Raw genomic sequence first — 25,736 nt, 5'->3', positions numbered from 1 at the left:
GGCAGCGCTAGGGGGGTGCTGGGATTAAATACGTTCTTCTGTTGATCACTGTCAATCTGTTCCCAGTGTTAGCTGTTGGGGTTTCCGTATACGACGATCGCGCCTTTGTGAAATCAACATGGAGTCCGGGGTGGTGAACCATGAACCCATCTTGTGATGGCACCAGCCACCGTGAGTCTGGACTGCGCCCGCGGGAACCAGTCCCATCCGGTTCTTCCCGCCAGAGACTGCCCAGAAACGGTCCATGAAGAGCCGCAGAAGAACGCTCTGAAAATATGCAACGTAGTATTATTGATCAGTGACGTGGTGATTAACAATAACACCAATAAAACATCGCACTCTCGGACCTCCTTTCACGGGACGTCTGCTGCTGCAACGGCTCACGGTTCTTTGCCGTTTGCATCCTAGCTGGTCAAATCCAGCTTCTTGCGCAGTCAGGCTGCCCTGTGCCAGTCTTATGGCAGGGAGCTGAGGACATGGGGGTGAAGGAGTCAGGGTTGGTGTGTATGTGCAGCTCAGGGTCAGGGGTTGGGGTGCATGATGGGCTCATGGCATAGGTTTGGGGGTGTGTGGGAGTACAAGGGTGTTGTGGAAGAAGCTGGGGATGTGGGGGTGCAGGAGTCAGGGACAGACCCCAGCAGGTACAGTCTGGGCAGCCCTATTGGGGTAACTTAGGACAGACTCCGGAGTGTACAGTCTGGGCAGAGCTATTGGGGTGACTGGGGTCCACCCCCAGAGGGTACCGTCTGGGGCAGATTCAGATGCCCTCAGCTAATTAGCAGAGCACCGCAGTGTCCATAGCTGGCAGCTTGTGTTTCTCTTGGTGGTGCACATCCTAAGTGCTAACAGCTAATATAGAATCCACCATTTAGTACGTACCAGACTATTGGTTGTCTTTTAAGTTTATCCTGTGAATCAATGTTTGCAGAGGGAAATGTTTAAGTGAGTCTTTGAAGACAAGAATGTTAATTGTAATCAATGAATGTGAAAGGAGGGACATAATGAAGGGATGGGTCATTGACACAGACTTCCTGGGAACCTGGGCGCAAGCAAACAATACATAAGAACTGCCAGGCTGGGTCAGACCAACAGACAGTGGGCAATACCAGATGCCCCAGAGGGAGGGAACACAACAGTTAATACTCACGTGATACTTCCCCTGTCACTCAGCTCCAGACACACAGAGGCTAGGGGCACCATTCCTATCCATTCAGGCTAATAGCCATTGATGAACCTAAACTTCATGAACCTATCTAGCTCTTTTTTGAATCCTGTTAAAGTCCTAACTTTCACCGCATCCTCCGGCAAGGAGTTCCACAGGTTGACTGTGCGCTGAATGAAGAAAAACTTTGGCATGTCACTGAGTTGTATTTAAAACCTACTTCCGTAGGTTTGAAACCCTCGAGAATGAAACAAAATGTTTCTTTGGCTCACAACAAAAGATGTTCCCTCAGACTTTTTGGGTTTTCAGCTGAGTCCCAGAACTGCTGATTCCCACAGTTCTTTCCATATTCCAGGGCCAAGCAGTTGGTAAAATCTGGTCCTTGCTACAAAGGACAAATGAACACATATGAAAAGGACAAATCAAATTTCAGAATATGCAATCATGTGCTGAAAGTGCCCGTCTGCTATGTACATTGGACAAACGTCTCAGACACTTCGTCAAAGGATCAATGCCCACAAAACAGATATCAGACAGGATCACAAAGAAAAATCAGTTTCTTGCCGTTTCATCCAGAAAGGACACTGTCTCAACGACTTAATTACCTGCATCCTGCTTCAAAAGCCTTTTAAGACTTCACTTCAAAGAGAATCCTCTGGACTGTCATTCATGCTTAAATTTGACACTTTACACTCAAGTTTGAATAAAGATGCTAATTATCTTACCCATTACAAAGATAGCTTCCCCAATTATCACCTCTAATATCATTAGCTCACAGACATTTACTTCCCCCTCCCCCATCCCCCTTCCGTTCTGAAATGTGATTTGTCCTTTTCATATGTGTTCATTTTTTAATTGTATCCTTTGGTATATATGGTTGTGACTATTTTCTTCCACTATTTGATCTGAGGAAGTGGGTCTGGCCCACGAAAGTTCATCACCTAATAAACCATCTTGTTAGTCTTTGAAGTGCTACATAGTCCTGTATTTTGTTTCAGCTACACCAGACTAACACGGCTACATTTCTGTCACTATCCTAATGCTGGGGTGAGTCAAATGCAGCCCACAGGCCGGATTCAGCCCCCCAAGCAATTGTATCTGGCTCGTGTGAGCCGCAGCCAGGCTCCCTGCCTCTCCAGTCCTTGCATGTTCGTCAGACTGCTGTGAGCACCTGGGGGAAGGCTTCACGTGCTTCCCTCATCCCCAGCACAATCTTGCAGCTCCCATTGGCCACTTTCTGGACAATAGGAGCTGCTTGTTTGCAGGACAGGCAGCATGCAAAGTACCAATCCGCCTCCAGGCTCGCATCATTCAGAGCAGCACATGGCTCCTGCCGACTGCTCTGCGTGGCCTGTGGGCACATGGAAGGCCAGTGTCACATTACTGAGTTGGAGGGAAGCAGCCAGATCGCTGCTGCACCCCTAGGTGGGGGTGTTGGCCCCAGAAATTGGTATGAAAGGGAGCCATGTGGGGTATTGAATGGGAGCTTATTGTTTGTTAATCTTATGTACGCTATTTATGTGAGTATATAATGTCTGTGTGTGTAGGTAGGAATCTGTAATCTGTGTGGAAGCTGAATATTTCTCTGAATGTGGTTAAGCATGGCTATGGACAGGCTGAGTAGCAAAGCCCTGTGGAACAATGGCTCTCAATAGGCTATGGACACACCCAAAGAATGGGGTTTGTCATCTGAGGGCAGCCAGCAGGGAACATAGAGATTGGCCTCTGACCAGGTGACTTGCTGCATACAAGAAGAGGCCAGGAAGGAGTATAAAGAGGCCATGCGGTCGATGCCATTTTGTTCTCAGCTCAGCACTTCATCCCAGAGGCAGCACTGCAGGGATTGAAGAGCCCGGAAGACCTGTGAACCCATCCTGATCGTAGGATGTGCAATAAGAACTTTTAAACCAGCAGCTGTAACATCTCTGCTAGAGCCTGCATCGAGAACTGGGAGATTCGGTGCATGTAACATACTGTACTTTAATAACCTTACTCTCATGCTTTTCTTTCCTGTAATAATAAACCTTTAGTTGTTAGATTCTAAAGGATTGGCCCAGCGTGATTTGTGGGTAAGATCCAGAGGGTAAATTGACCAGGGATCTGTGGCTGGTTTCTTGGAACCGGACAGAACTGGTTTGGGGTAGGTGGGATTGGGTGCTAGGACCCCCCACCTGTGTATAGGCCCGGGGCCGTCTGGGGCATGGATATTGCTGGGATGTCGGAGGGGTTTTGCTCGGGAGGCTTCAGGCAGGTTGATGAAGCGCTCTGTGAGACTGGTTTGTGGCCTGTGTGGAGAGGTCACCAGTCGGGGGCTGTAAGTAGCCCCGGATTTGAGCAGTTCGCCCTGAGCGGACGCCCTCAGCTGTGCCCAGACACGGCCCGGTCCGTCACAGCCAGGAGTCCAGCTGAGGAACCTGGTGGGCTGGTGGCCAGGAGCAATCCAGGTAAATGCCTCCTGGTCAGAGCCTGCATCTGGCATCCCAGCCCCTCCCTCTCCCAACCCTCTTGCCTCCTGTACTCCCCTCTTAAAACCTTTCCCCCCATCCCTTGCCTCCCTCCTATTCCCCTGCCCCAGGTCACAACCTCCTGATTCCCTCCCCTGGGCCAGAATCCTTTCCTGCAACCATACCCCCTCCCAGACCCTGCACCCCCCCTGTATCCCAGGCCCCTGTCCCAGGTCACAGTCCCCTCCTTCATCCAATCTCCCTCCCCGACCCCACCCCGCCTCCTGTACCCCAGCGCTTTACCCCAAGCTCCCCACTGCGCCAACCTCCCTCCCAGACCCCGCACCTCCTCCATTAATACTGTGGAAGAATGCAGCCTGCACCACTTTCCAAATTCCTAGCATGGCCCCCCATCAAACATTATTGTTCTCCCCCCCCCCAAATGGATTATCCAGTGGGTGAGTGAAGGAGGAATCTGGAGTCAAGGACTAAATACACAGTCAGGGGATGCAGCCAGCAACTCGGTGGCTCCGGATATAAGGAAATGGACAGCAATGGCTCCATGGCGCCATGTGCTGCCCCTTGTCTACAGGCCCTGAGCCCACAGCTTCTACTGGTCACGGTTCCCTATTACTGATCACTGGGAGCTGCAGGGGCAGTGTCTGCAGGCAAGGACAGTGTGTGGAGACCCCCTGCTCTGCCTCTCTCAGGGGCTGCAGGGACACGCCAGCCACTTCCAGGAGCAGCCGTCACCATGGGGATAATGACTCCAGCCAGGGCAGGTTCTCCTTCCCATACCCTGCACAGCAAGCAGGAGGCTCCCGGGGAGCAGCTCCAAGGCGGGGAGCAGCTCCAAGGCAGAGAGCACGAGCAGCATGACTGTGGCGGGAGGGCAAGTGAAGTGCCAGCACTTGAGAGCTTCCTGGCCAAACCAGTCAGGTTCCCCTGTCAGAGGCTTCAAGATCGACTGGTAGATCCCGATCGACTGGTTGGTGACCACTGGCCTCGCCTCTGTTTGGCAGAGGCTGGGAATGGGTGACAGGAGAGGGATCTCTTGATGGTTCCCTTTTCTGTTCACTCCCTCTAGGGCACCTGGCCTTGGCCATTGTCAGCAGACAGGACACGGGGCTGGATGGGCCTTTGGGCTGACCCAGTCTGGCCGCTCTTATGTTCTTATGTAAACCGCTGAGAATGATCATTGTTACATTCCCCTTACATGGTAGGTGGGCTCCTGAAATCACATCCCTGACCCCGTCTCCTATCCCGTTTGCAAGGCAAAGCCACTGTGCTCGGCATCTGAAACTGGACTTAGCGAGACAGTTTGCTCCCTTGTTCCTCTGGCACCATCGTGCACCCGCACCTCTTGGCTGTGCGCACGTGCAGGGCTGGGGCCAAAGGGGGCGAAGGCTCCATCGAGGTCTGTGCAGAGACAGAATCGGCCCACAGCTGGTCCTTTTCTGTAGGCCCATTCCAGAGCAGCATTTGTTGCTGTGGGAACTCCCTCCTCTGCCCTGGGCCTAGGCACTTATCCAGGAGTGCAAGCGGATACGGGACACTTGGCATGAGGGAGCAGGGTTACATAAAAGGCACGGGGCCGATGTTGTCTCTCTAGCTGTTATCACAGTACTATTTACCTACGAGGCAAACAGTGTATTCAAGGGAACCTGTACGTTGACAGAGGGTGTGACCGGGTAGTTTTTTTAGAGGCAAAGGTTCATCTAGCCCAGTAGCCTGTCTGCCGACAGTGGCCAGCACCAGGTGCCTTGGAGGGGGTGGACCAAAGACAATGATCAAGCGATTTGTCTCCTGCCATCCCTCTCCAGCCTCTGACAAACAGAAGCCAAGGACACCATTTCTATCCCCTGCTAATAGCCTTCCAGGGACCTAAGATCCATGAAATGATCTAGCTTTTCTTTAAACTCTGTTATAGTCCTAGCCTCCACATCCTTCTCTGGCAAGGAGTTCCACAGGTTGACTATGCGCTTTGTAAAGAAGAACTTCCTTTTATTAGTTTTAAACCTGCTACCCATTAATTTCATTTGGAATCCTCTAGTTCTTCTATTATGGGAACTAATAAATAACTTTATTCACTCTCTCCACACCACTCATGATTTTATAGACCTCTATCATATCCCCCCTCAGTCTCCTCTTTTCTAAACTGAAAAGTCCCAGTCGCTTTAGCCTCTCTTCATAGGAGACCCGTTCCAAACCCCTAATCATTTTAGTTGCCCTTTTCTGAACCCTTTCCAAGGCCAAAATATCTTTTTTGAGGTGAGGAGACCACATCTGTACACAGTATTCAAGATGTGGGCGTACCATAGTTTTATACAGGGGCAGTAAGATATTCTGGGTCTTATTTTCTATCCCTTTCTTAATAATTCCTAGCAACATATTTGCCTTTTTGACCGCCGCTGCACACTGTGTGGAAGTTTTCAGAGAACTATCCACGATAACTCCAAGATCTCTTTGCTGATCTGTCGTAGCCAAATTCGCCCCCATCATACTGTACGTATAGTTGGGGTTATTTTTTCCAACGTGCATTACTTTATACTTATCCACATTAAATTTCATTTGCTATTTTGTTGCCCAATCACTCAGTTTGGTGAGATCTTTTTGAAGTTCTTCACAGTCTGCTTCTGTTTTGACTATTTTAAACAGCTTAGTATCATTCGCAAACTTTACCACCTCACTGCTTACTCCTTTCTCCAGATCATTTATGAATAAGTTGAAAAGGATTGGTCCCAGGACTGACCCTTGGGGGACACCACTAGTTACCCCTCTCCAATGTGAAAATTTACCATTTATTCCTACCCTTTGTTTCCTGTCTTTTAACCAGTTCTCAATCCAAGAAAGGACCTTTCCTCTTATCCCATGGCCATGTAATTTACACAAGAGCCTTTGGTGAGGGACCTTGTCAAAGGCTTTCTGAAAATCCAAGTATACTATATCTACTGGATCCCCCTTGTCCGCATGTTTGTTAACCTCTGCAAAGAACTCTAAGGGTATGTCTACACTACCCCGCTACTTGGAACTAGTGGGGTTAATGTAGTCATCCGCAATTGCAAATGAAGCCCGGGATTTGAATTTCCCGGGCTTCATTTGCATGAAGCCGGCCGGCGCCATTTTTAAATGCCGGCTAGTTCGAACCCCGTGCCGCGCGGCTAATCCGAACTAGCTGTACTCCTCATTCCACGTGCACCCCTGCAACCTCAGTAGCACTTCCCGACTGTTCCCACTGGGGTCTGACCCCAATAGCCCTGCCCGGACTGTCCCCACTGTGGTCTTACCCCAATAGCCCTGCCCGGACTGTCACCACTGGGGTGTGACCCCAATAGCCCTGCCCAGACTGTACCCACTGGGGTCTGACCCCAATAGCCCTGCCCAGACTGTACCCACTGGGGTCTGACCCCAATAGCCCTGCCCGGACTGTCTCCAGTGGGGTCTGATGCTAGTGACCCCAATAACCCTGCCCTGACTGTACCCACTGGGCTGTGATCCCAATAGCACTGAGAGGGTTCCCTACAGCCCCATGGATCTCAGCGCTGCCGGGGGAGAGGGGAGGACCAGCTTTTACCATATCTCTTAGCTGAGCCCTGACAAGCACGTCCACCTGGCCACAGCCCAGCTGGCAGATGGGTCGTGACTCCCCTTATCGCCACTTGTCTGGGCAGGAAGTGACTCATCTGCCATCTTCACAGATTTGCATGTTCATTATCGATAACTGGTCCCCTCTCAGCCCCTCCCCCACTGGTCTATAAATGCCCAGGCAGGGCCAGTGCCCCGTCAGGCTGCACTTGGACCGACCCGGCACCAGAGCAGCTCCCCAGCGACAGTCAGGTGAGTCCCCGGCTCCCTCCCGCGTCTCCCCCCTGCGCTGGTGGCTGGTGGCAGTGGGGCCATTGCTGGGCTGGTGCCTTGTGTGCGCCAGGAACCCCTCTGGGTCTCACTGCTTCCCGTGCACACTGTGAGGGGGAAAAGGCCCCGGTGGGAGGGGGGGGGGGTCAGTGGGTGTTTGGTGCCCCGGGCGCTGGATGGAGACAAGAGGCTCTGTGCTCCCAGCACTCACCCCGGTCTCTGGCCAGAGGACTGTGGCCGAGGGGCTGCCCCTGCTGCTGCCATTCCAGCCATGTGCACACAGACCGGCCCCCCGCCTGGCCCTGGGCCCCTTCCAAACTCCCCCCTCCCGCCGCCTGCTCCCCCCTCCCGGTCCCATGGGGGGGCTGCGTGGGGCCCTGCCAGCCCAGCACTGGGGGAGGGGCAGCGGGGGATGGCAAATGCCCCTTCTGAGAATCACTGTGCTGAGGATCCGGTTCCTGGGTCCCCTGAGTGATCCCGGCCTCCCTGCTGCCCTCTGGGGTCCCCCCTGCAGCCCTGGTGTGGGGGTCCCTGGCCGTGCGGCTTGCAGAGCCCAGGCCCTGCGGAGCTGGGACCCGGCTCCCTGCTGGGTGTCTGGTTCTGTCCCTGGGGCGCGGCTCAGCGAGGGGGAGAACCAAAGGGCCCTTTGGAGCCAGGGAGACGGGCTCTGAGCAGGGACCCCGAGGCTGGGGGCTGGGATCCCGCTGGGACCTTCAGCCTGGCCAGGCTCCTTAGCGCACAGCCCCCCCCCCCGAAACCTCCCCAGGAAATGCCCCATGGGGGGGTGGAGTTTTTCCAGGGGGGTGTCAGGCTCCCCCGCCCATCCCCCTTGTGTGTTTTCTCCCCAGGGAAGCGAGACGATGGGCCCAGTCGCCTTCTTCAGCCTCTGCCTCCTCGGCTGCCTGATCTTTAACCCCTCACTGGAAGGTGAGTCCCTGCCCGGCCCCTCGGCCTGGATACCTCAGGCTCTGTTTGCCCCGATGGGACGTGAAGTCATTTCACCCAGGGGGCCAGCCCCACCGTGGGGGAGCAGCCACCACAGCTGGGTCCCCATAGCCCCTGCCCCACCAAGCCCATCGATCCAGACCCCGGCCAGAGCTCATCATGTAGTTTCTACACCAATACTTCCAGTGTTTCCATTTATTCCCCACTAGAAGATTTACCCGGCCTTGCCCGGATACTTAAATAAGTTCTTGTTTCTTCATTTGAATCGTTGCTCTGGGGTGGGGCTGGGGAGGAGGGGTGCAGGGTGCAGGCTGCTCTGGGGAGAGAGGACAACCCCAGCCCTCTCTCACCCCAGCAGCTTGGGGCCAGGTGAGACGCGCCTCTCCCTGGATGCTGTAGCCCCAGTGGGCCCAGTCGGGGGAGAAGTGCATGGCCCCAGATTCCCAGACAGACTCTCAGAAATCTATAGCAGAGAGCTGTCCCTTTCTCCGCCCCTGCCCCCTGCTGGCCCAGTGCGGTTACTGCTGTCCTGGTCCCATCTCTGCCCCTTGCTGCCCCCTGTGGGCATTCTGCAGCATAACTCCCTTCTACCAGCCCCCTCCCTTTCCATTTTATGAGAAACAATCCAGTTCCACACACATCCCATTGCCCTGGCACCACCGTACCCCGACGTTGCTTTAAGTTAGAGGAGAGGAAGCTGCCTACCAGATTCGGTGGTTCTCATCCTACCATTTAGCAGGAGTTCTTGAACAAACAGAAAGACAAGAAACTTCTCAAATCCATAGAGAGCTACTCCTTGCATCGGTGTATAGGCATCTGAGAGGCCGAGCACGTTCCCGCACGGATCTCCCTCTTGTTGCTCCTACGACCTCCCCCCACTTTTGTAGTTTTCTGTTTCCCACCCAACACGTAGCCTCTGTTAAGTTCACCTCTGGGATTTTGCCACCTACCTCTTTTAAACCTGGTTTAAAGCCCCGTTCCTAGGCTGGCAAAGTAGCACATGGGGTCCCTTCAGCCTGTGCTGTACCCCTGTGCCCCAACTTCCCTTCTGCTCCCTGCCCCACCACTGTCACCCTGACACCCAGTGCTCCCCACCCTCACCCCACAGTCCCCTTCTGCTGTGACTCCACCGCCCTGCTGCTCCTTTGTGTCGACCTCTCCAGCGTCCTCGCACAGAAGACGGGAAGTGTCCATCTTCCTTGAGGACACCCCAGTGCCTGTCCCCTGAGGGAGGGGACACCGGTCATTGTCGGTAGCGCAGCCTCACTGCCACAGCGAAAGGGGGCGAGGGGGTGGCAGCTCTTTTAGCTGAGGGGCTTCAGCCCCACTGAAAGCAACAGGAGAGAGGGGCCATTTTGGGAGAGGACGAAATTTCACAGTGTTTTTGGCAGTCTGGAGAAGCTGGACGGGCAGGTACTGACAGCTCTGCGCCCTCTCCCCCCTCCACAGCAGCCTCGCCCCGACGTGAGCGCTCTCTCCGGCCTGGATCGGGGATAAAGGCCACAGGCTGTCTCAATGGCTGGCTGCACTACAGAGACCACTGCTTGAAGTTCTTCCCTGAGCAGGTGACCTGGTCAGCGGCTGAGGTAGGAGGCTCATCTGCAGGATCCATGGGGAGGGGCAGGTTCGTGGGCAGAGCTGAAGGTGTTTGGTGATTGGCCCCAGGTGCAGGGTTGGGGAGGTGCGGGCGAGGTGACAGGGACAGGCACCAGGAGGGGACTCTCTCCCCACTCAGCAGCCCCTGCCCCGCTGCAGCCGGGTGGGGCAGGACCCTGCACCAAAGCAATTGCCGTCCTCCCCCAGAGTGACAGGCCTGGCCCATGTCCCTGCTGCAGGTGCAGTGTCAGCAACACCAGCCGGGGGCCCATCTGGCCTCCATCGTCAATGAGGCAGAAAGGGACATAGTGGTCGAGTATCTCAGCATCTCGGGCTCCAAGGATTATGTCTGGATCGGACTCCACGACCCCAACAAGGTGAGCGCCCAGCGCCGGATTGGCCTCTGGCAGCTGCCCCGCCCCACGGCTCTGGCTCCCCGGGGCTGGGCACATCCCAAACCCCACGATCCCTTTGTGTGGCTACCAGGATCTCCTTCCTGCACTCACGGGCACCAGTGTGTCCCCTCTGCACTGCCCCTGTCTTCTCTGCCCCCGTCCCCTTTCCGTCCCCATCCTACCTTAACCTCCCCCTCCCCTCTGGCTGCTCCCCCTCAAATACAGCCCAGCCCTGCTCCCCCCAACCTGGTCCCCCCAGCCTCAGGCTGACCTTTGACCTGCACCTACCACCCCAACTACTGCCCCCTCCCTTCCCCCTCCAAGCCCCCCACTGTGCTGAGCCTTCCCCTGCCCCCCACAGCCCGTCTCTCTTTCCCCTCCCCACATTTTCCCTGCCCGAGACTCAAGGTTCTGCTCTCGTTTGACCTCTGCACTGTCCCCAACTGCTGGTCCCTCCCTCAGCCTGGGGGTCCCGCCCTGGCCTGGTTCTCTGTAGGGGACCCCAGCTCCACCGGGCAGGGAGGGGCAGGGGGACCCGTCACCAGCTGGGAAGGAGCCCAGGCAAGAACCTTGGGGGAGAGGGGGAGGCACCAAACCAGCCCAGACTCTGGCCAAAAGGCCCGTCACAGCGTCCCCTGTGTAACCGCATCGATCTCCAGCCGAGCTCTGCTCCATCCGTTTCCCGCCCCTGCTCGGGGCGGCGCTGGGCCATGGGAGAGCCCAAGCAGCTCTCACAAACTCGGGCCTTGGCCGGGCCCTATGTGGGATGGGGGGGGGGAGGCGCTGTGAGCCGTTCTCCAGCCTGCTCAGCCATCCAGCTCTCCCCCTCCCCCGGCACTGCATGGAGCTAGTTCTGTGCCCCCCAAACCCAGCCAGTCCCCCCAAGCGCTGAGGCCAGGCCAGAGCCAGGCCCTTCCAGTGACCAGCCCCTTGTCCCCTGCTCTGAGTGTCCGGAGCTACCGGTCCTGCTGCCCTGGGGCCAGGCTGGTGCGGAGCCCTCGAGAGGGGAATTGGCTCCGAGTCCCCTCCCCCGACCCCCAGCGTCTCCATCACAGACACACGTCGATTTTGCTCCCACCAGCCAGGAAGCCCCAAGCAGGCCCTGGCCATTGGGGACTACCCCTCCCCCCACCCCCGAGTGACTGCAGCTTGGGGGGGGGATTTGGTCCGTCGGCGAAGGGCTTGGGAGGCAGAAGGGAAAGTTGAGGGGCTGAGCGTTACTGTGACGTCCGTGTCTCTGGGCTGCCCCTTCCCCCGCCCTCGCCCCGGCCTGAGCAGGGCCCTGCTGTATGCGGGTTTGGTGTGTCTATGGTGCCGCATCACCAGGGTCTCTTCTCCCCTGGCTCCGCAGGACAGAACCTGGGTGTGGACAGATGGCTCCCTCTTTGGCTACAGTGCTTGGAAACCTGGGGAACCACACAACCTGAACAACAATGAATTCTGTGTTGAGCTGCTGGTCACCACCGGTAAGGCAGAGTCTCAAACACACCTGCTCCAGCGAAGGAACCCTGCCAGGACCCTGTGCACACCACACAGCTCGCTCAGGCCTGGCCTCCTGTCCCGGCTCTCTGCCTCTCCCCCGGCTCCCCCAGCTGATCTCTGTGACACAGGAAATGTCTGTTTCCATGGTAGCATCTCTAAGGTCCAAGTAGCCACATCCAACTAGTCTTCCCTCTAATTCACCGTCCATGTGCCTCCCAGCCCTGGCTGGTCCTACTTGTCACTGGCCAACTGCTCCCACACGCCCGGACAAGTTCACTCCCAGCCGTTTGGCCTGGGATTGTTTAACCCCTTTCTGGCCACGGCTCACACGTCCGGGAGAGGGGCTGTTCTAATCCCATCACTTCACATCAACAAGTGCCACACGGCTGCCAAAAACAGAAAACCTCCTTCTGGGCGGCATTAACTCTGTATTGTAGACATAGCTTGACTGTTAAGAAGTTAAGCGCTGGAAACAATTGCCTAAGGCAATGTGGGATCTCCCTCCCTGGAGATTTCTGAGAGTAGATTATAGACAAGTGGGGATGCTCTAGTTGGTGTTTGGTCCTGGTTTGAGTGCGGGGGACTGGGCTAGAAGAGCTCTCAAGATCCCTTCCAGTTCTATATCTACATAAGAACATAAGAACGGCCGTACTGGGTCAGACCAAAGGTCCTTCTAGCCCAGTAGCCTGTCTGCTGACAGTGACCAGCACCAGGTGCCCCAGAGATGGTGGACTGAAGACAATGATCAAGCGATTTGTCTCCTGCCATCTCTCTCTAGCTTCTGACAAACAGAGGCCAGGGACACCATTTTATCCCCTGGCTAATAGCCTTGTATGGACCTAACCTCCATGAAATTATCTAGCTTCTCTTTAAACTCTGTTATAGTCCTAGCCTTCACAGCCTCCTCTGGCAAGGAGTTCCACAGGTTGACTACACGCTGTGTAAAGAAGAACTTCCTTTTATTAGTTTTAAACCTATATCTATAGTCTGGGTTCGACAAATCTCTGAATCTACTCGCCCGTTGTCACGGACCGGGCCGTGTCTGGGCACAACTGAGGGTGTCCACTCAGGGCGAATTGCTCAAATCCGGGGCTCCTTACAGCCCCCAGACTGGTGACCTCTCCAAACAGGCCACAAACCAGTCCCACAGAGCACTTCAGCAGCCTGCCTGAAGCCTCATGAGCAAAACCCCTCCGACACCCCAGCAATATCCGTGCCCCAGATGTCCCCGGGCCTATACACAGGTGGGGGGTCCCAGCACCCAATCCCACCTACCCCGAACAAGTTCTGTCCGGTTCCAAGAAACCAGCCACAGATCCCTGGTCAATTTACCCTCTGGATCTTACCCACAAATCACGCTGGGCCAATCCTTTAGAATCTATATCTAAAGGTTTATTATCACAAGAAAGAAAAGCATGAGAGTAAGGTTGTTAAAGAATAGTACGTTACATGCACCGAATCTCCCAGTCCTCGATGCAGGCTCTAGCAGAGATGTTACAGCTGCTGGTTTAAAAGTTCTTATTGCACATCCTACGATCAGGATGGGTTCACAGGTCTTCCAGGCTCTTCGATCCCTGCACTGCTGCCTTTGGGATGAAGTGCTGAGCTGAGAACAAAATGGCATCGACAGCATGGCCTTTTTATACCTCCTTCCTGGCCTCTTCTTGTATGCAGCAAGTCACCTGGTCAGAGGCCAATCTCTATGTTCCCTGCTGGCTGCTCTCAGGTGACAGCCCCCATTCTTTGGATGTGTCCTTGGCCCATCAAGTGCCATTGTCCCACAGGGCCTGGCTAATCAGCCTGTCCATAGAAATGCTTAACCACATTCAGAGAAATATTCAGCTTCCACACAGATTACAGATTCCTACGTGCACACACAGAAATTATACACTCACATAAATAGCGTACATAGGATCAGCAGACAATAAGCTCCCATTCAATACCCCACATGGCTCCCTTTTATACCAATTTCTGGGGCCAACACCCCCACCTAGGGGTGCAGCAGCGATCTGGCTGCTTCCCTCCAATTCGGTAATGTTACATCTGTGGCGCCCCATTCACGGATCTTGCGCATGAGCAGTGCGGGGCAGGCAAGTAGGTTTTGTTGCCATTTGTCAAGGCTTGTCTACAGTTATTGCTCACTTCTTGATATGCAGGTTGGGTATGAGATCTTCAGGTGGCCCATGGGTGGGTTTTGCCACCCTGATTCAGAGGCAGCCAGGGGCTATTTTGTCCCTAGGGCAATTGAGAGCTGCCTCAGGGCTGCTCTGACAGAGGCAGTAACAAATTGGATGTCTAGAGCGCAGGGGCGTCAGCCACACTCCCGCTGTCCCCGGTGCTGCGGAGGCCAGGACTTAGCAGGGAAGCTGTCTGCTGGGGAACCCCGGCTGGCCATCACGCCGCTTGCTGTTGTGTGCTGGCGTGGCGCAGGCGGTGGAGCAGGGCTAGTCCCTTTGGCTGGCGATCGCACAGAGCCCCGGCTGACCAGGGGACGCTCACGCGCTAATTCCGGAGGGACTCATTCCTCGTGGGCCGGGCCCGTCGCACGGATCCGCACTAATGCTCCTTCCCCCCATGCACACGGGGGAGGATCCCCCCCCCATTATCTCCTACTTAAACCTGTCCTTCATCCAGTCACTGAGCAGGAACAACGTCACGTGACCTGCCCGGCCAATCACACACGCAGGAAATGGAGGCGGGGAAAACGTTGCCCCACACGTGTGGGCCCCTGTCTCTGAGTGACGCTCCCGGGGAGCCTAATCTGAACTAGCTACTCCGTGTCGCGTGTAGCCGCGCGGCACGGGGTTCGAACTAGCCGGGATTTTAAAATTGAGGCTCCCGGATTATGCAAATGAAGCCCGGGAAATTCAAATCCCGGGCTTCATTTGCATGTGCGGTATGCCTACATTAACCACCCTAGTTCGAACTAGGAGGGTAGTGTAGACATACCCTGAGTGACGCTCCCGGGGTGGCTGGGCGCTGGGAACGGAGCCGTTCATCAGCCAGGCACCGCAGCGCTGCCCTGTGGGGGGAGATGCTGCCGCTGGCCCAGGCCCAAACCCCAACGTGGAGGAGATGGAGGTCGGGCCGGCCCATTCAGCCCCGAGCGAGCTGGGGCCCTCATCCGCAGCGTGTCTCCCCACGGGCCCCGACCCGGCCTCTGTGCTCTGCTCTCGGGCCTCCTGCGCAGCCGCGGGGTCGTCTCTCCGCACGATGCCGTCGGGGGCGGGGGTCACCGCCAGGGCAGGCACCACCCACGTGCCCTTCCCCCGCCCCACTGATTTCTCTCTTGCCTTCTAGGTTATAAGAACTGGAACGATGTTTCCTGTACATCGAAAAACGCCTATGTTTGCAAGTATCGACTCTAGCGAGGGGGCTGATCGCCTGCGCCCGACGGGGAGCTCAGCGTCTGGGACGCAAAGAACCGGGCCCCTGGGACACGATCAGGCAACAGACTTTCACGCGCTTTGCCCCTCCCTGAGAGAGCGCTTCTCAGTCCCCAGCTGCAAACTGCCTCCCCCCAGGGTACGTCTACACTACATGCCTCTGTCGGCAGAGGCATGTAGATTTGTTTGTTCAGCAAAAGTAAATGAAGCCGCGATTTAAATGATCGCGGCTTCATTTACATTTACATGGCTGCCGCGCTGAGCTGACAAACAGCTGATCAGCTGTTTGTCGACTCGCCGCTAGTCTGGACGTTCCCCCTGTCGACATCAAAGCCCTTTGTCGGCAGCCCTGGTAAACCTCATTCCACGAGGAATAACGGGGCTGCCGACAAAGGGCTTTGATGTCGACAGGGGGAACGTCCAAACTAGCGGCGAGCCGACAAACAGCTGATCGGCTGTTTGTCGGCTCAGCGCGGCAGCCATGTAAATGTAAATGAAGCCGCGATCATTTAAATCGCGGCTTCATTTGCCTTTGCTGATCTGTCTAATCTACATGCCTCTGCCGACAGAGGCATGTAGTCTAGACACAGCCCCAGTGTCTCTCTGCTAGTTACACCCCTGCCCCCTCTACGGCTGCAGCCGCTACAGCAATAAACTCTCCTCAGCATGCAGGTCTGAGTGTGTCTCCTCTGTCCCATGTAGATGGGTCCATCCAGCCCCCTCTGGTCCTGAGCAGCCCGGACCCCACTGCAGGGGAGGGAGGGGACCCCGGAGGGAAGCAGGTTGGGCCTGGCCCTTGGGCTAAGGGGCCGGTCTCGGTCTCCCCCCCCCCCAGCTCTCTGTGACAACCAACGTTTCCTCTCTCGTCCGGCCCACCCCTGACCCTGAGCTCCCCAGAGCCGCGATGTGTCCAGCTGTTGTGCAAACATCAGCCCCCTCCAGAGCCGGGAGCCAGAGCCCGCCGAGCCGGAGAGGAAGGACACGGAACCAGAGCTGGGAGCTATCGCAAACTCCCGGGATGGGGCGCTGAGAGGGGCGCACCAGGGTCACCACCCGTCCTGATTTCATGGGGACAGTCCCAATGTCTGGGGCTTTGCTTCTACAACCCTTTAGCCCCGCCCCCGTGTCACAATTGTTCACACTTGCTCTCTGGCCACCCTAGACAGGCAGCCCGCACTGCCCAGCGGGTTCGGGCTCCAGGCACGTCGACAGGGCTCTAGAAACCACGTCCTGTCCCTGACACAGACGGCCTGGGCCAGGACCCCTGGGTTCCCTTCCCGGCGTGGCCACCAGTGGCCTCCTGTGTGGCCTCCCCAGCTAACGACACCCACCTGCCACTGCACCACAGGGCGAGAGTGACGCCAGGCACGACTGTGACACACTCAGACTGTTGTGCGTATGGGTGTGAGCGGGGGAGGGTTCAGAAATAAGACAGGCGGAATGATGGAATCCCAGGGGCTTCCTGATGCCACCCCGGGGCGGTGTTCAGACCCGGCCTGGCAGATGAGACCATGCGGGACAGGAAACCAGCGAACCAAAACGGGCGTGTTGGGAATCGTGGCAGAGACGTGGCCCCCCATGGAGACCGACCGGGCGGGACGGCTCGGCGGGTGAACCAGCCGAGCGACAGCTGTCAGGTGAGGGGCTGGGACTGGGGGTACCAGACGGGGGCACCCCTGGGACCCGAGAGTTAGGGTTCAGCACCGGGCGAGGATCAGCCCTTGGCACCGATCTGCTACCGCCTGGGCGGCCCCGTCAGCAGCTTGCAGGTGCCGCAGCCAATCAGCTCCCCCCAGCTGGCCAGTCAGCTGCTTGGCAGGAAGCCCATCTCCACATCAGCTGCTTGGCAGGAGGCCTGTTCAGAAGCTCTCCCGGCCTGTGCCGGCTGCAGATCCCAGCTCAGCTCTGGCTGCCGGCAGGTGAAGCTTTTCCGGGAAAGGGAGCCGGGCCTGGGCCTGGAGGGACATGGGCGGCTCGTCCGCTGGCTGCAGGGGGCTGGGACCCACAGGGACACAGGCAGTTTTGAATCTAGCTGCAGGGAGCCGGGGCTGGAGGGAGCTGGGTGGGCAGCTAAGCAGATTCAGGGTCTGGCACCCGTCTTCACCATGAAGACTTGAGCATCCCACCTTCCTTGCACCCCGAGACCCATTGTCAGCCTCCCCAGCCAACTCCGTGGCTTGGGCCCTCTCCCGCTGTCTGGCCCCAGAGGCTCTCGAGATCCGAGTTTGACAGTTTGGGAGCCGTATCCCATTAGAACAAGGACCCAAGTTCCTTTGCCAAGCCCCACGGACACACACACCTGCAAATTCTCACGACAGCGTTAAAGCGTTTAATCGGTTTAATCACATGAATGTGTCCTTTCCCCCCAGCGGCCGCACTTGCAAAATAGCTGGGTCAGAATGACGTAATTAGTGGCGTGTTGCCTTTAGCAACCGATTGGCTCTGCATTGAGCCAGGCGGGCCACGGGCCAAAAGTTGGAGCCCCACGGCCCGACGGGAAGGAAGGAGGGGAGCGACAGAACAAGGACAATAGACTTTTTAAAAGCCTGGTTTGTGCCCTAGTTCTGTGGGGTGGAGGAGGGAACGGGCAGCACCCGGGGGCCACGGCTGGGGCAGTGGATCTAAAGAGGATGCAAAGCTGCTTTGCTTTGTGTTGGTCTGTCGATGCCGATGCCCGAGGCCCGGCCTGGCGAGGGTTAATAACCCCACAGAGCCGCTGGGAGGGACCCCACCCCCGGACAGCCCTGGGGCAGGCACCGGCTGGCTGCCCACGTTTGCAGCGGGACAGGATTGGGGCTGAAAGCAGGGCCCTAGTCTGGAGTCTTCCTACCAAAACAGGCCCCCAGCACCACCCTGGGGTGCACACCCAGCCCCAGCCCAGCCCCCGCTCACGGGCACCCTGCTGGCCCAGGCTGTCTGCTGGTCCCATCACTGCAGGGCTGTGGGGCCCCGAAGAGCGGCTTCCCTAGCACCTGGTGGGCTCCCTGTACTCGAGGGCTCTGGGAACTGGGCACCCCCAGCAGGGCTTGTGACCCTGCCAGGTAAGAGGCCTTTACCCGCACCGCTGCACCCCCTTTCTCCCCACCTCCCCGGGAGCTTACAGCCCTTTAGGGAAAGACCCCCCATGCTCAGACGCCCCTGAGCTGCCACCCCCATGGAGAGCAATGCTGGGTTCTCGCACGCCAGCGGAGAACAAAGGGAGCCGCTTGATTTCCACCGCGCTAACGTCTGAGATGCCAGCCAGGGGGCCTGCTCCGGGAGCGACGGGTAGAGGAAACTCCCCACCGAGGTCCCGCGGGGGTGTGAGAAGGCAGCAGAGCTGGCGGGGAGGTTTGCCAGAGGCTTAGAGACCCGGAGGGGGGCTCCGTCCCCTCGGAGTGGAAACAGCCGTGCAGCTCCACAACGCTTCCGGCCCTCTCGGCCGTGGCTGAGCCACTGGTGGGCTGAGACCACGGTCTGTTGGGCTGAGCAGTCATGTCCCCCTGGGCTGCCCCGTCGGTCTGCTGGGTCCCTCCGCCGCAGGCTCTCTGGGGCCAGGCTCCGTGGGGTCCTGGGGCATGTCGGGGGCTCCCAATACAAATCGCTAACGAGAATCATGAGAGGCAGCAGCAGGAAGGGCCCAGGGTCTGAACGAGGCAGGAACCCAGAATCCGGTGCAACACAGACGACGTTGGTACAGGGGTGGGACACCAGGGCTGGTTCAGAAGGAGGTCTTGGTGCGCCCCGGGAAGCGAGAGGATACCCCATTTTCCCCACTTCTCCACCCTCCTGCTCTGCTGGTGCCATCAGAGGACTTCCTCTCCTCCCATGGGCGTTCGTTTGCTTTAATGAAGTCACGAATGGCCTTCGCCTCCGTGGTCTGGGAGCTCTGCTGGAATTTCTCTGCCACCTCTTGCAACCTGCATTTCAGGTGTGATCTCTCCTGATACTTGTCTGCGATGGCGAAACCGGCTTTGTACATCTCAGCTGCCTCGGGCAGGGACTCCCGCTTGTAGAGGAGAAAGTCCCCCCAGTGAAGGTAGACGGCCTGCTGGCACCTCTTGCTGAGGCTGGACACCTCGCTCATGAAGTTGAGATAAATCTCTTCTTGGTAGCCAGGTGTCTTTTCTCCGAGCATTTCAGCTAGTGCCAGCTTTGCAAACACAGAGGCGGGATCTTTCTGCACAGCCATCTTGAAGGCCTCCGTAGCCGCTGCCAAGATTTCTTCTCTTCTCCCCGTGTCGGCCGCTGCCAGTTGTTGTTTGTAGCAGACACCAAGGTCGTAGTACAGGAGATGGTACGTGGGGTTCAGCGATATTGCCCTCTGTAGAATAGGAATTCTTTTCTCTGGGAACTGGGCTTGAAAGAACTTGGCTGCATTCCTCAGAACTTCAGGGTCTCGGCTATTCTGCACGTCTTCCAAGAGGGCTTCAGCTTGGCCTCTATCGGTCTTCTTAATGAGCCGGGCTAAATACACCTTCGCTTCATAGTTATGTGGCTGTTTCTGGATAATGTCTCCCAACTTCTCTTTGGCTTCCTTCCAAGACACAGAATCGTGCAAGTGGGTCCAGGAGGCGAAGGCTGCGATTACCGACCCAGCAAGAAATTCCCCATTGGCTTCGTCTTCTTCCAATGCCCTTTGGAAACACTCTGTGGCCTCTTGGCCGTGGCGGAAGCCGGCCGCCAGGAGAGACCAGCCTTTGTGTGCGTGGACCTCAGGGATCAGAGCTGCGTATGGCAAGTGGCTGTTCAGGGAGCAGCAGATCTGGCTCACCTTGTCCAGGTAACGCTCCACCACGTCGTAATGGGCCAGGTGATAGTAGATCCAGGCGTAGTTCCCGTAAATGACCAGGGCCTGGCGGGGGACGTTACCTGGGTGATCTCTGTGCAGGAACTTTTCACCTTCGCTAAGGCTTTGCAGAGCGTCCTCATATCGCCCTTGCAGGTGGCAGAGATAAGCCTGCAGGGCCAGGTACACGGCCTGGTTCGGGTAGGGAGTGTGGGCAATCCTCAGAGCCACCGTTTGGAGGATGTGAGCAGCGTCCACCTTGTCCCTGATTTCAAAGTCCCAGGTGAAGTGGCACTGGAGGGCCTGCAGCTTCTCCTTCAGCGGCAGGGAGCTGCAGAGAGAGGGAAAAGAAAACTCGATCAGGGCTGCACGCTAACTTGGGACAGTGGGTACTGAGCTCCTGCTGTGCAGCCAAACCCTTAGGCCTGGTCTCCACTACCAAATGTTGTCACCCAAACCTGCCTTTGGCAACAAAACAGGGGGAACGTTCGTACTGCAACTCGACTGCTGTCGAGGAAATGCCCAGACAAGAAAATACTTCCGCCCTACGAGAGACTTTTTTCTCTCCCCCCTGCCGTTTATTGTTGATGGAGAGCCAGTGTGGCCTCCGCTGCTGGTTTTGTGGAGAGAATTGGCTTAGAAAAAATTCCTAACTGTCAGGGTGGTCAAATATTGGAATAACTTGCCAAGGGAGGTGGTGGAATCTCCCTCTCTGGAGATATTTAAGAACAGATTAGATAGACATCAGTCAGGGATGTTGTAGACGGAGCTTGGTCCTGCCTTGAGGGCGGGGGGCTGTTCTCGATGACCTCTTGAGGTCCCTTCCAGTCCTAGTATTCTATGATTCTATGATTCCGCCAGTATCCCACATTGTCTGCCCTGAGCCCTCTGCTCAGTGTTCTGTGACCTCTGCTGCCCTGCAGGCCTTCGCCCCCTCCCCTTTCAAATGTCCGTGAAGTTTCAGCTATGGCCAGTTACCACCTTTCCCCGCACTGTACCTGCCCCCGCTTGTCCTATCACCTGCCTCTTGCAAGCGCCACACAGGTCACTGGCACTGCTCTCAATGTTCTAAATTCTTATTTTCCATCAGCCAGGCTCCCTGGTACCATGAATCCCCCCGGACATATCCGGGGGCGGAGAAGCAACCACGAACCATCTAACCTCATATATGTGAGGATGTCGAGAAAGTGACCTGCTCTGTTCTGGAGAAGCTCCCCTAATTCCGTCGCATTGCGCACCCAAACCCTAGCACCCTGCGGGAAAGGACGGTGAATCCCCCAAGGGAGAGCTCGGTCCCTGAGGACAGGAGGGGCTGTGGGAGCGTGGGGCCGACAGAAGGTGCTATGGAAGTGCTCAGTGCCGGTGCCACCACTGAGAAGGCCACGTCCGAGGCGGCCACAGGATAGGGGGACACAGAGCCGGTAAGAGGGAGGTGCTACCCGGCAAGTCACAGCCAGGGGAGCTGCCCAAAGAACAACGCAAACAGGCATCAGCTCCGATGGCCAAGCGCTCGCTTTCACCCAATGAGTCACCAGCCTGGAGAGTCACCAGGAAGCAACAATACATGAGACTGGGCACACACACCCCCGCCCCTGAGATTGCAAACCGGATTGCAGGCTCGGAAGCTGTTGGAATTAAGGAGCTGGACGGGTAGTCGACTGCCCGAGAAGCAGGAGCTAGTACTCAATCTCCCCTCCTCCCCCACCGCTCTGCACTCTTCAGATGACTGAGAGCAGCCGGCGTGCAAAGACACTGGCTTAGTCTCTGGTCCCCTGCTGGGTCTCAGGACAACCTCTCCGCCCCACCTCCGGGGCTGCCGCTCTGCGTTCTGAAAGGGACGGAGCAGCCGGTCCCGCGAGCCCCCTCCCACCCCTTTCCCCTGCTGCTCTTCATTAGGGACAAGGGAACCTCCATGCAAAGCTGCTGGCTCAGTCCCGCTTGCCCACCAGTAGCATCCCAGCTGGCAACCAAGGGCAGTCCCCACTGCTCTGGGCAGAGGAGCATCCATTCCAGGCAGCCCCAGCTGGGCTGGCAGGGCGCGGGGGAGCCTGGAAGGGAGAGCGGCAGCTGTGCTAAGGCAGCAGGTAGAGGACCGGGCGAGTTGCCTGCCTCCCAACAATGCCTTTGGGTTCCAGACCAGCGACTGCCGCTGGGTTTTCCCATCTGTCTGGGGACAGGACAGGCTTTGAAAGCCAGGAAGGGCGGACGCCAGGGCTTTGTTTTCTAGGCGTTCTCGTGGCGGGGAGGGAGAGGTTCCCGAGTAACGCGCCTGCCACGTTCTATACGGCGAAGCCTCCAAAAGTTTGCCTTTCCCCGCGGCGCTCTGGCCTGCAGCCTTCGCGGTGGGTGGGTCCGAACCGGCGTGCTCTCGCCGCCAGCTCCCCGTCCCTAATAACATAGGAGGCAGCGGGGACGGGGGCTTGTGCGGAGACCCGGGGGACCGGCTGCTCCGTCCCTTCCAGGATGCGGCGCGGCAGCCGAGCTGAGACTCCGCGCGAGCAGGAAGCCAGCGCTGTCCCTGCCCTTCCTTCAGGACTAGGGAAATGCCCTCGACTGCTCGATTAGCAAATTAATCGCCACCTAACGTCCCGAGTCGGAATTTAGTCCCTGCTCGCGCTGCACCCCCCTCCCCCGGCGCCCCGGCCCCCTACCTCATTGCGATCGGCCGTGTGCCCATCCTCTCCCGGCTCTGCCTTTCCTCCCAAGGTGTCCAAGGGCCCGGCTCCGGGAGAGACTCGTCTCGCGTCTGGGCCAGACTGGACTGTGCCCGCCAGAGGGAGGCTGCCCTTTATGTGCAGGCTGGCTGGCCGGCTGGTGACCTCATTGCTTTGGCTGGTGGGATGAATCGCAACCGAAAGTGAGAGTGAGCCGGGGAAAGAGAAACTGAAACTTCACTTTCAGCTCCCCGGCTGATCTGCAGCTTTGACCCTGCCTGGATTATCAGCTGCAGCAAGATAGCCAGGTGAACTTTGACCCTGAGCAAGATAGCCAAGTACACTTACATCTGGGCGTGGGCGTGTGTGTCTATTGGGGTGTGTCCAAGTGTAAGTGTGCATGTGTGTGTGTGTGTGTCCATATCCATGTCAATTTGTATGTGCGTGTCTGTGTGCGTGCATGTCCATGTGTGTGTGTCTGTGTGAGTGTTCATGTGTGTTCTTGTGGGTGTGTTTGTATGCATTCATGTGTGTGGCTGTGTGTCTATGTGTGTGTATGTCTGTGTGTTTGTGTATGTTCATGTTTGTGTGTGTGTGTCTATGTCCGTGGGGGGGTGGGAGTGAGTGTGCATGTGTGTTCTTGTGTGCATGTGCGTGTCTCTGTGTCTACATGTGAGTGTGTTCATGTGTATGCGTGAGTGTGCATGTGTGTTTATGTCCGTGAGGTGTGTGTGTCTGTCTGTGTTCATTCATGCGTGTGTGTCTGTATGCATGCATGTCCATGTGTGCGTGTGCACTCACACTCACACGCTTGCACAGGTAGAATCCCACCCTGGGCTTCCCAGCACATAAGGTTGCCAGGTGTCCTTTTTTTTTGCTCATCAACTTTGGTCCCCCCCCCCCCCACACACACACCTTTTTTCCCCATCAACAGAATTTTTTCCCTGGTGTTTTTTTTGGAGGTGGGGAGGGACATTTGGGATTTTTCGTGAACCATCTGGCAACCTGACCAGCCCCCCGAGGGGTCACTCCCCACCCCTCGCAGGGAGCACTTTGCTACGCGCCCTCAGCCCCACAGCCCAGAGCAGGGCCCAGTAGGACCGTGTCCCTACCCCCCGGGTGAGGCAGGGGCTCTCGGCTGCCTGCTGCTTCCTCGCCCTCTTTTGTGTCTTTCTCTTTCTATTTCCTCCCGGCCCCGCTCACTTTCATTTCTCGAGTTTCAGTCTCCTGAGTCATTGTGTGAAGAGCTGGCAGGGGCCCAAGACGAGGAGGGACAGCAGGAAACCGGTCACACACACACACCCCCTGCGGACACTCCCCCGCCCAAACACATGAACACACACACACACACACACACACACACACACTGCAGCAGGAAACCAGTCACACACACACACCCCCTGCAGACACTCCCCCGCCCACACACATACACACTGCAGCAGGAAACCTCTCATCCCCCCTCGTGGACACAACCCCACCTACCCACCCCCCCCCCCCCCCCCCACACACACACACACACACACACTGCTGCAAGAAACCCATCACCCACCCTCCTCCTGTGGACACTACCCCCCCACACACACACACATAATGCAGGAGGAAATCCATCACCCCCCCCCCCCCCCATGGACACTCCCCCGCCCACACACACACACACACACACACACACACTGCAGCAGGAAACCCATCACCCACCCTCCTCCTGTGGACACTCCCCTGCCCACCCACCCACACACACGCCGCCCCCCCCCCCCCCACACACACTGCACCTGGCTCTGTGGGACCCTGGCCAGGGTTGAAGGAGCTGGAGGGGCAGCGGCCGGACTCTGTCACCTCACGCCTGGCCTTTGTGCGGTTCCCTGCGGGGTTGAGGCCCTGGGATGCCAGGCTCGTGGGAGGGGCCCGGCTCCCCCCAGGCCTGTTATCCCGCCCCTGTTGCCAGCTCCCATCGGCCAGGTCGGCAGGGATGAGTCCTCCCCGATAACGAGGGCTGGGCTGGGGGGGAAAGGCTTGTTCCGAGCCAGCCCCCCCCCCCACCGGGGTGTCCGGCTGGCAGAGGGGCGGGGCCCACGCGAGCGCTTTCGGCCACCGTGGACGTACCAGTCACTCCAGAAACCTTTCCCAGCGGTTCCCGGGGGGGGGGCGCTCATGGAAGCCGTGCGCCCAGAGACGCACCCACTCCCTCCTTGCCCCGCATTGCACCAGGGTAGCACCTGCCCTAATGCGCACGCTCCATGGGAGCGCCAGGCAGGACCAGGCTGGGGTTTCTGGGGGGCGGGTGGGGGCCACAGGAAAGGACTTTGCCTGGCCTGAAGGAGGGGGGTGCACTCGCGGAGTGGCCTGCGGTTCAATGTATTTTTAGATCCGAGGGAAATCAGCACAGCCCGGAGAGAGACACGTAACCACTTCCCTATTTATTAAAAAGCGTAAGCAATTCCAGCGAGGGTGGCCAGGAGTCTGGTTTGAACCAGACAGTCCGGGATTTGCGCTGTCTGTCCAGGAAACTAATGGAGAAAATACCAGACAGAGAACTGCCGGGTGTTTTCTAACTGAGTGAGTTGTATTATGATCATGAGTATCAGTGCGTAGTTGTGCACTGCCTGGCTGGTCCACATGCTCACCCAGTGTGTGTGCGCCTACCAGCCAGGCAGCACGCAATGACGCAGTAGAGAGCAGGGGGGCGGGGGCCTGGTGGGATGGAATCTCCGGGGCCGGACTCGCCCGTGCGCCAGACAGGGATCTGCATGCGCCCGGACCAGCCCCGCTCCCCGCCGGCCAGTTCCCCCCCCATCTCACCCGGCCAGCGCCGCTCGCCCAACCCCCTCCCAGCCAGCCCCACTCCCCGCTGGCCAGTTCCCCCCCCCCATCTCCCCCGGCCAGCGCCGCTCGCCCAACCCCCTCCCAGCCAGCCCCACTCCCCGCTGGCCAGTTCCCCCCCCATCTCCCCCGGCCAGCGCCGCTCGCCCAACCCCCTCCCAGCCAGCCCCACTCCCCGCTGGCCAGTTCCCCCCCCCCATCTCCCCCGGCCAGCGCCGCTCGCCCAACCCCC

At 57.6% G+C, this 25,736-nt stretch overlaps 3 protein-coding genes across 3 annotated transcripts in view; 1 reads left to right on the top strand and 2 right to left on the bottom strand.

Annotated features, from left to right (window-relative positions):
- The window catches only part of LOC102447747 (C-type lectin-like), a 146,141-nt gene that overhangs the window by 7,290 nt on the left and 113,115 nt on the right, over positions 1-25,736 (bottom strand). The gene's annotated exons all lie outside the window — the stretch shown is intronic.
- LOC142827938 (C-type lectin lectoxin-Thr1-like) lies at positions 7,074-15,512 on the top strand. The gene is made up of 6 exons (XM_075924577.1): positions 7,074-7,443; positions 8,310-8,388; positions 9,856-9,992; positions 10,242-10,379; positions 11,749-11,863; positions 15,180-15,512. The coding sequence occupies exons 2-6, from the start codon at positions 8,322-8,324 to the stop codon at positions 15,245-15,247; spliced, it is 525 nt and encodes a 174-aa protein (XP_075780692.1). The 5' UTR covers positions 7,074-7,443; positions 8,310-8,321; the 3' UTR covers positions 15,248-15,512.
- On the bottom strand, positions 16,425-22,819 carry LOC142827929 (interferon-induced protein with tetratricopeptide repeats 5-like). The gene is made up of 2 exons (XM_075924541.1): positions 22,685-22,819; positions 16,425-20,364 (listed from the first exon to the last, which is right to left on the bottom strand). Exons 1-2 carry the CDS (start codon positions 22,708-22,710, stop codon positions 18,966-18,968), a joined length of 1,425 nt encoding a protein of 474 aa, XP_075780656.1. The 5' UTR covers positions 22,711-22,819; the 3' UTR covers positions 16,425-18,965.

The sequence above is a fragment of the Pelodiscus sinensis genome, chromosome 1 (genome assembly GCF_049634645.1).
Source record: "Pelodiscus sinensis isolate JC-2024 chromosome 1, ASM4963464v1, whole genome shotgun sequence".
In the NCBI taxonomy this organism is placed as follows: domain Eukaryota; kingdom Metazoa; phylum Chordata; order Testudines; family Trionychidae; genus Pelodiscus; species Pelodiscus sinensis.
Note: the sequence above shows the minus strand (reverse complement) of the source record. Positions and strands in the feature narration are given on the sequence as shown.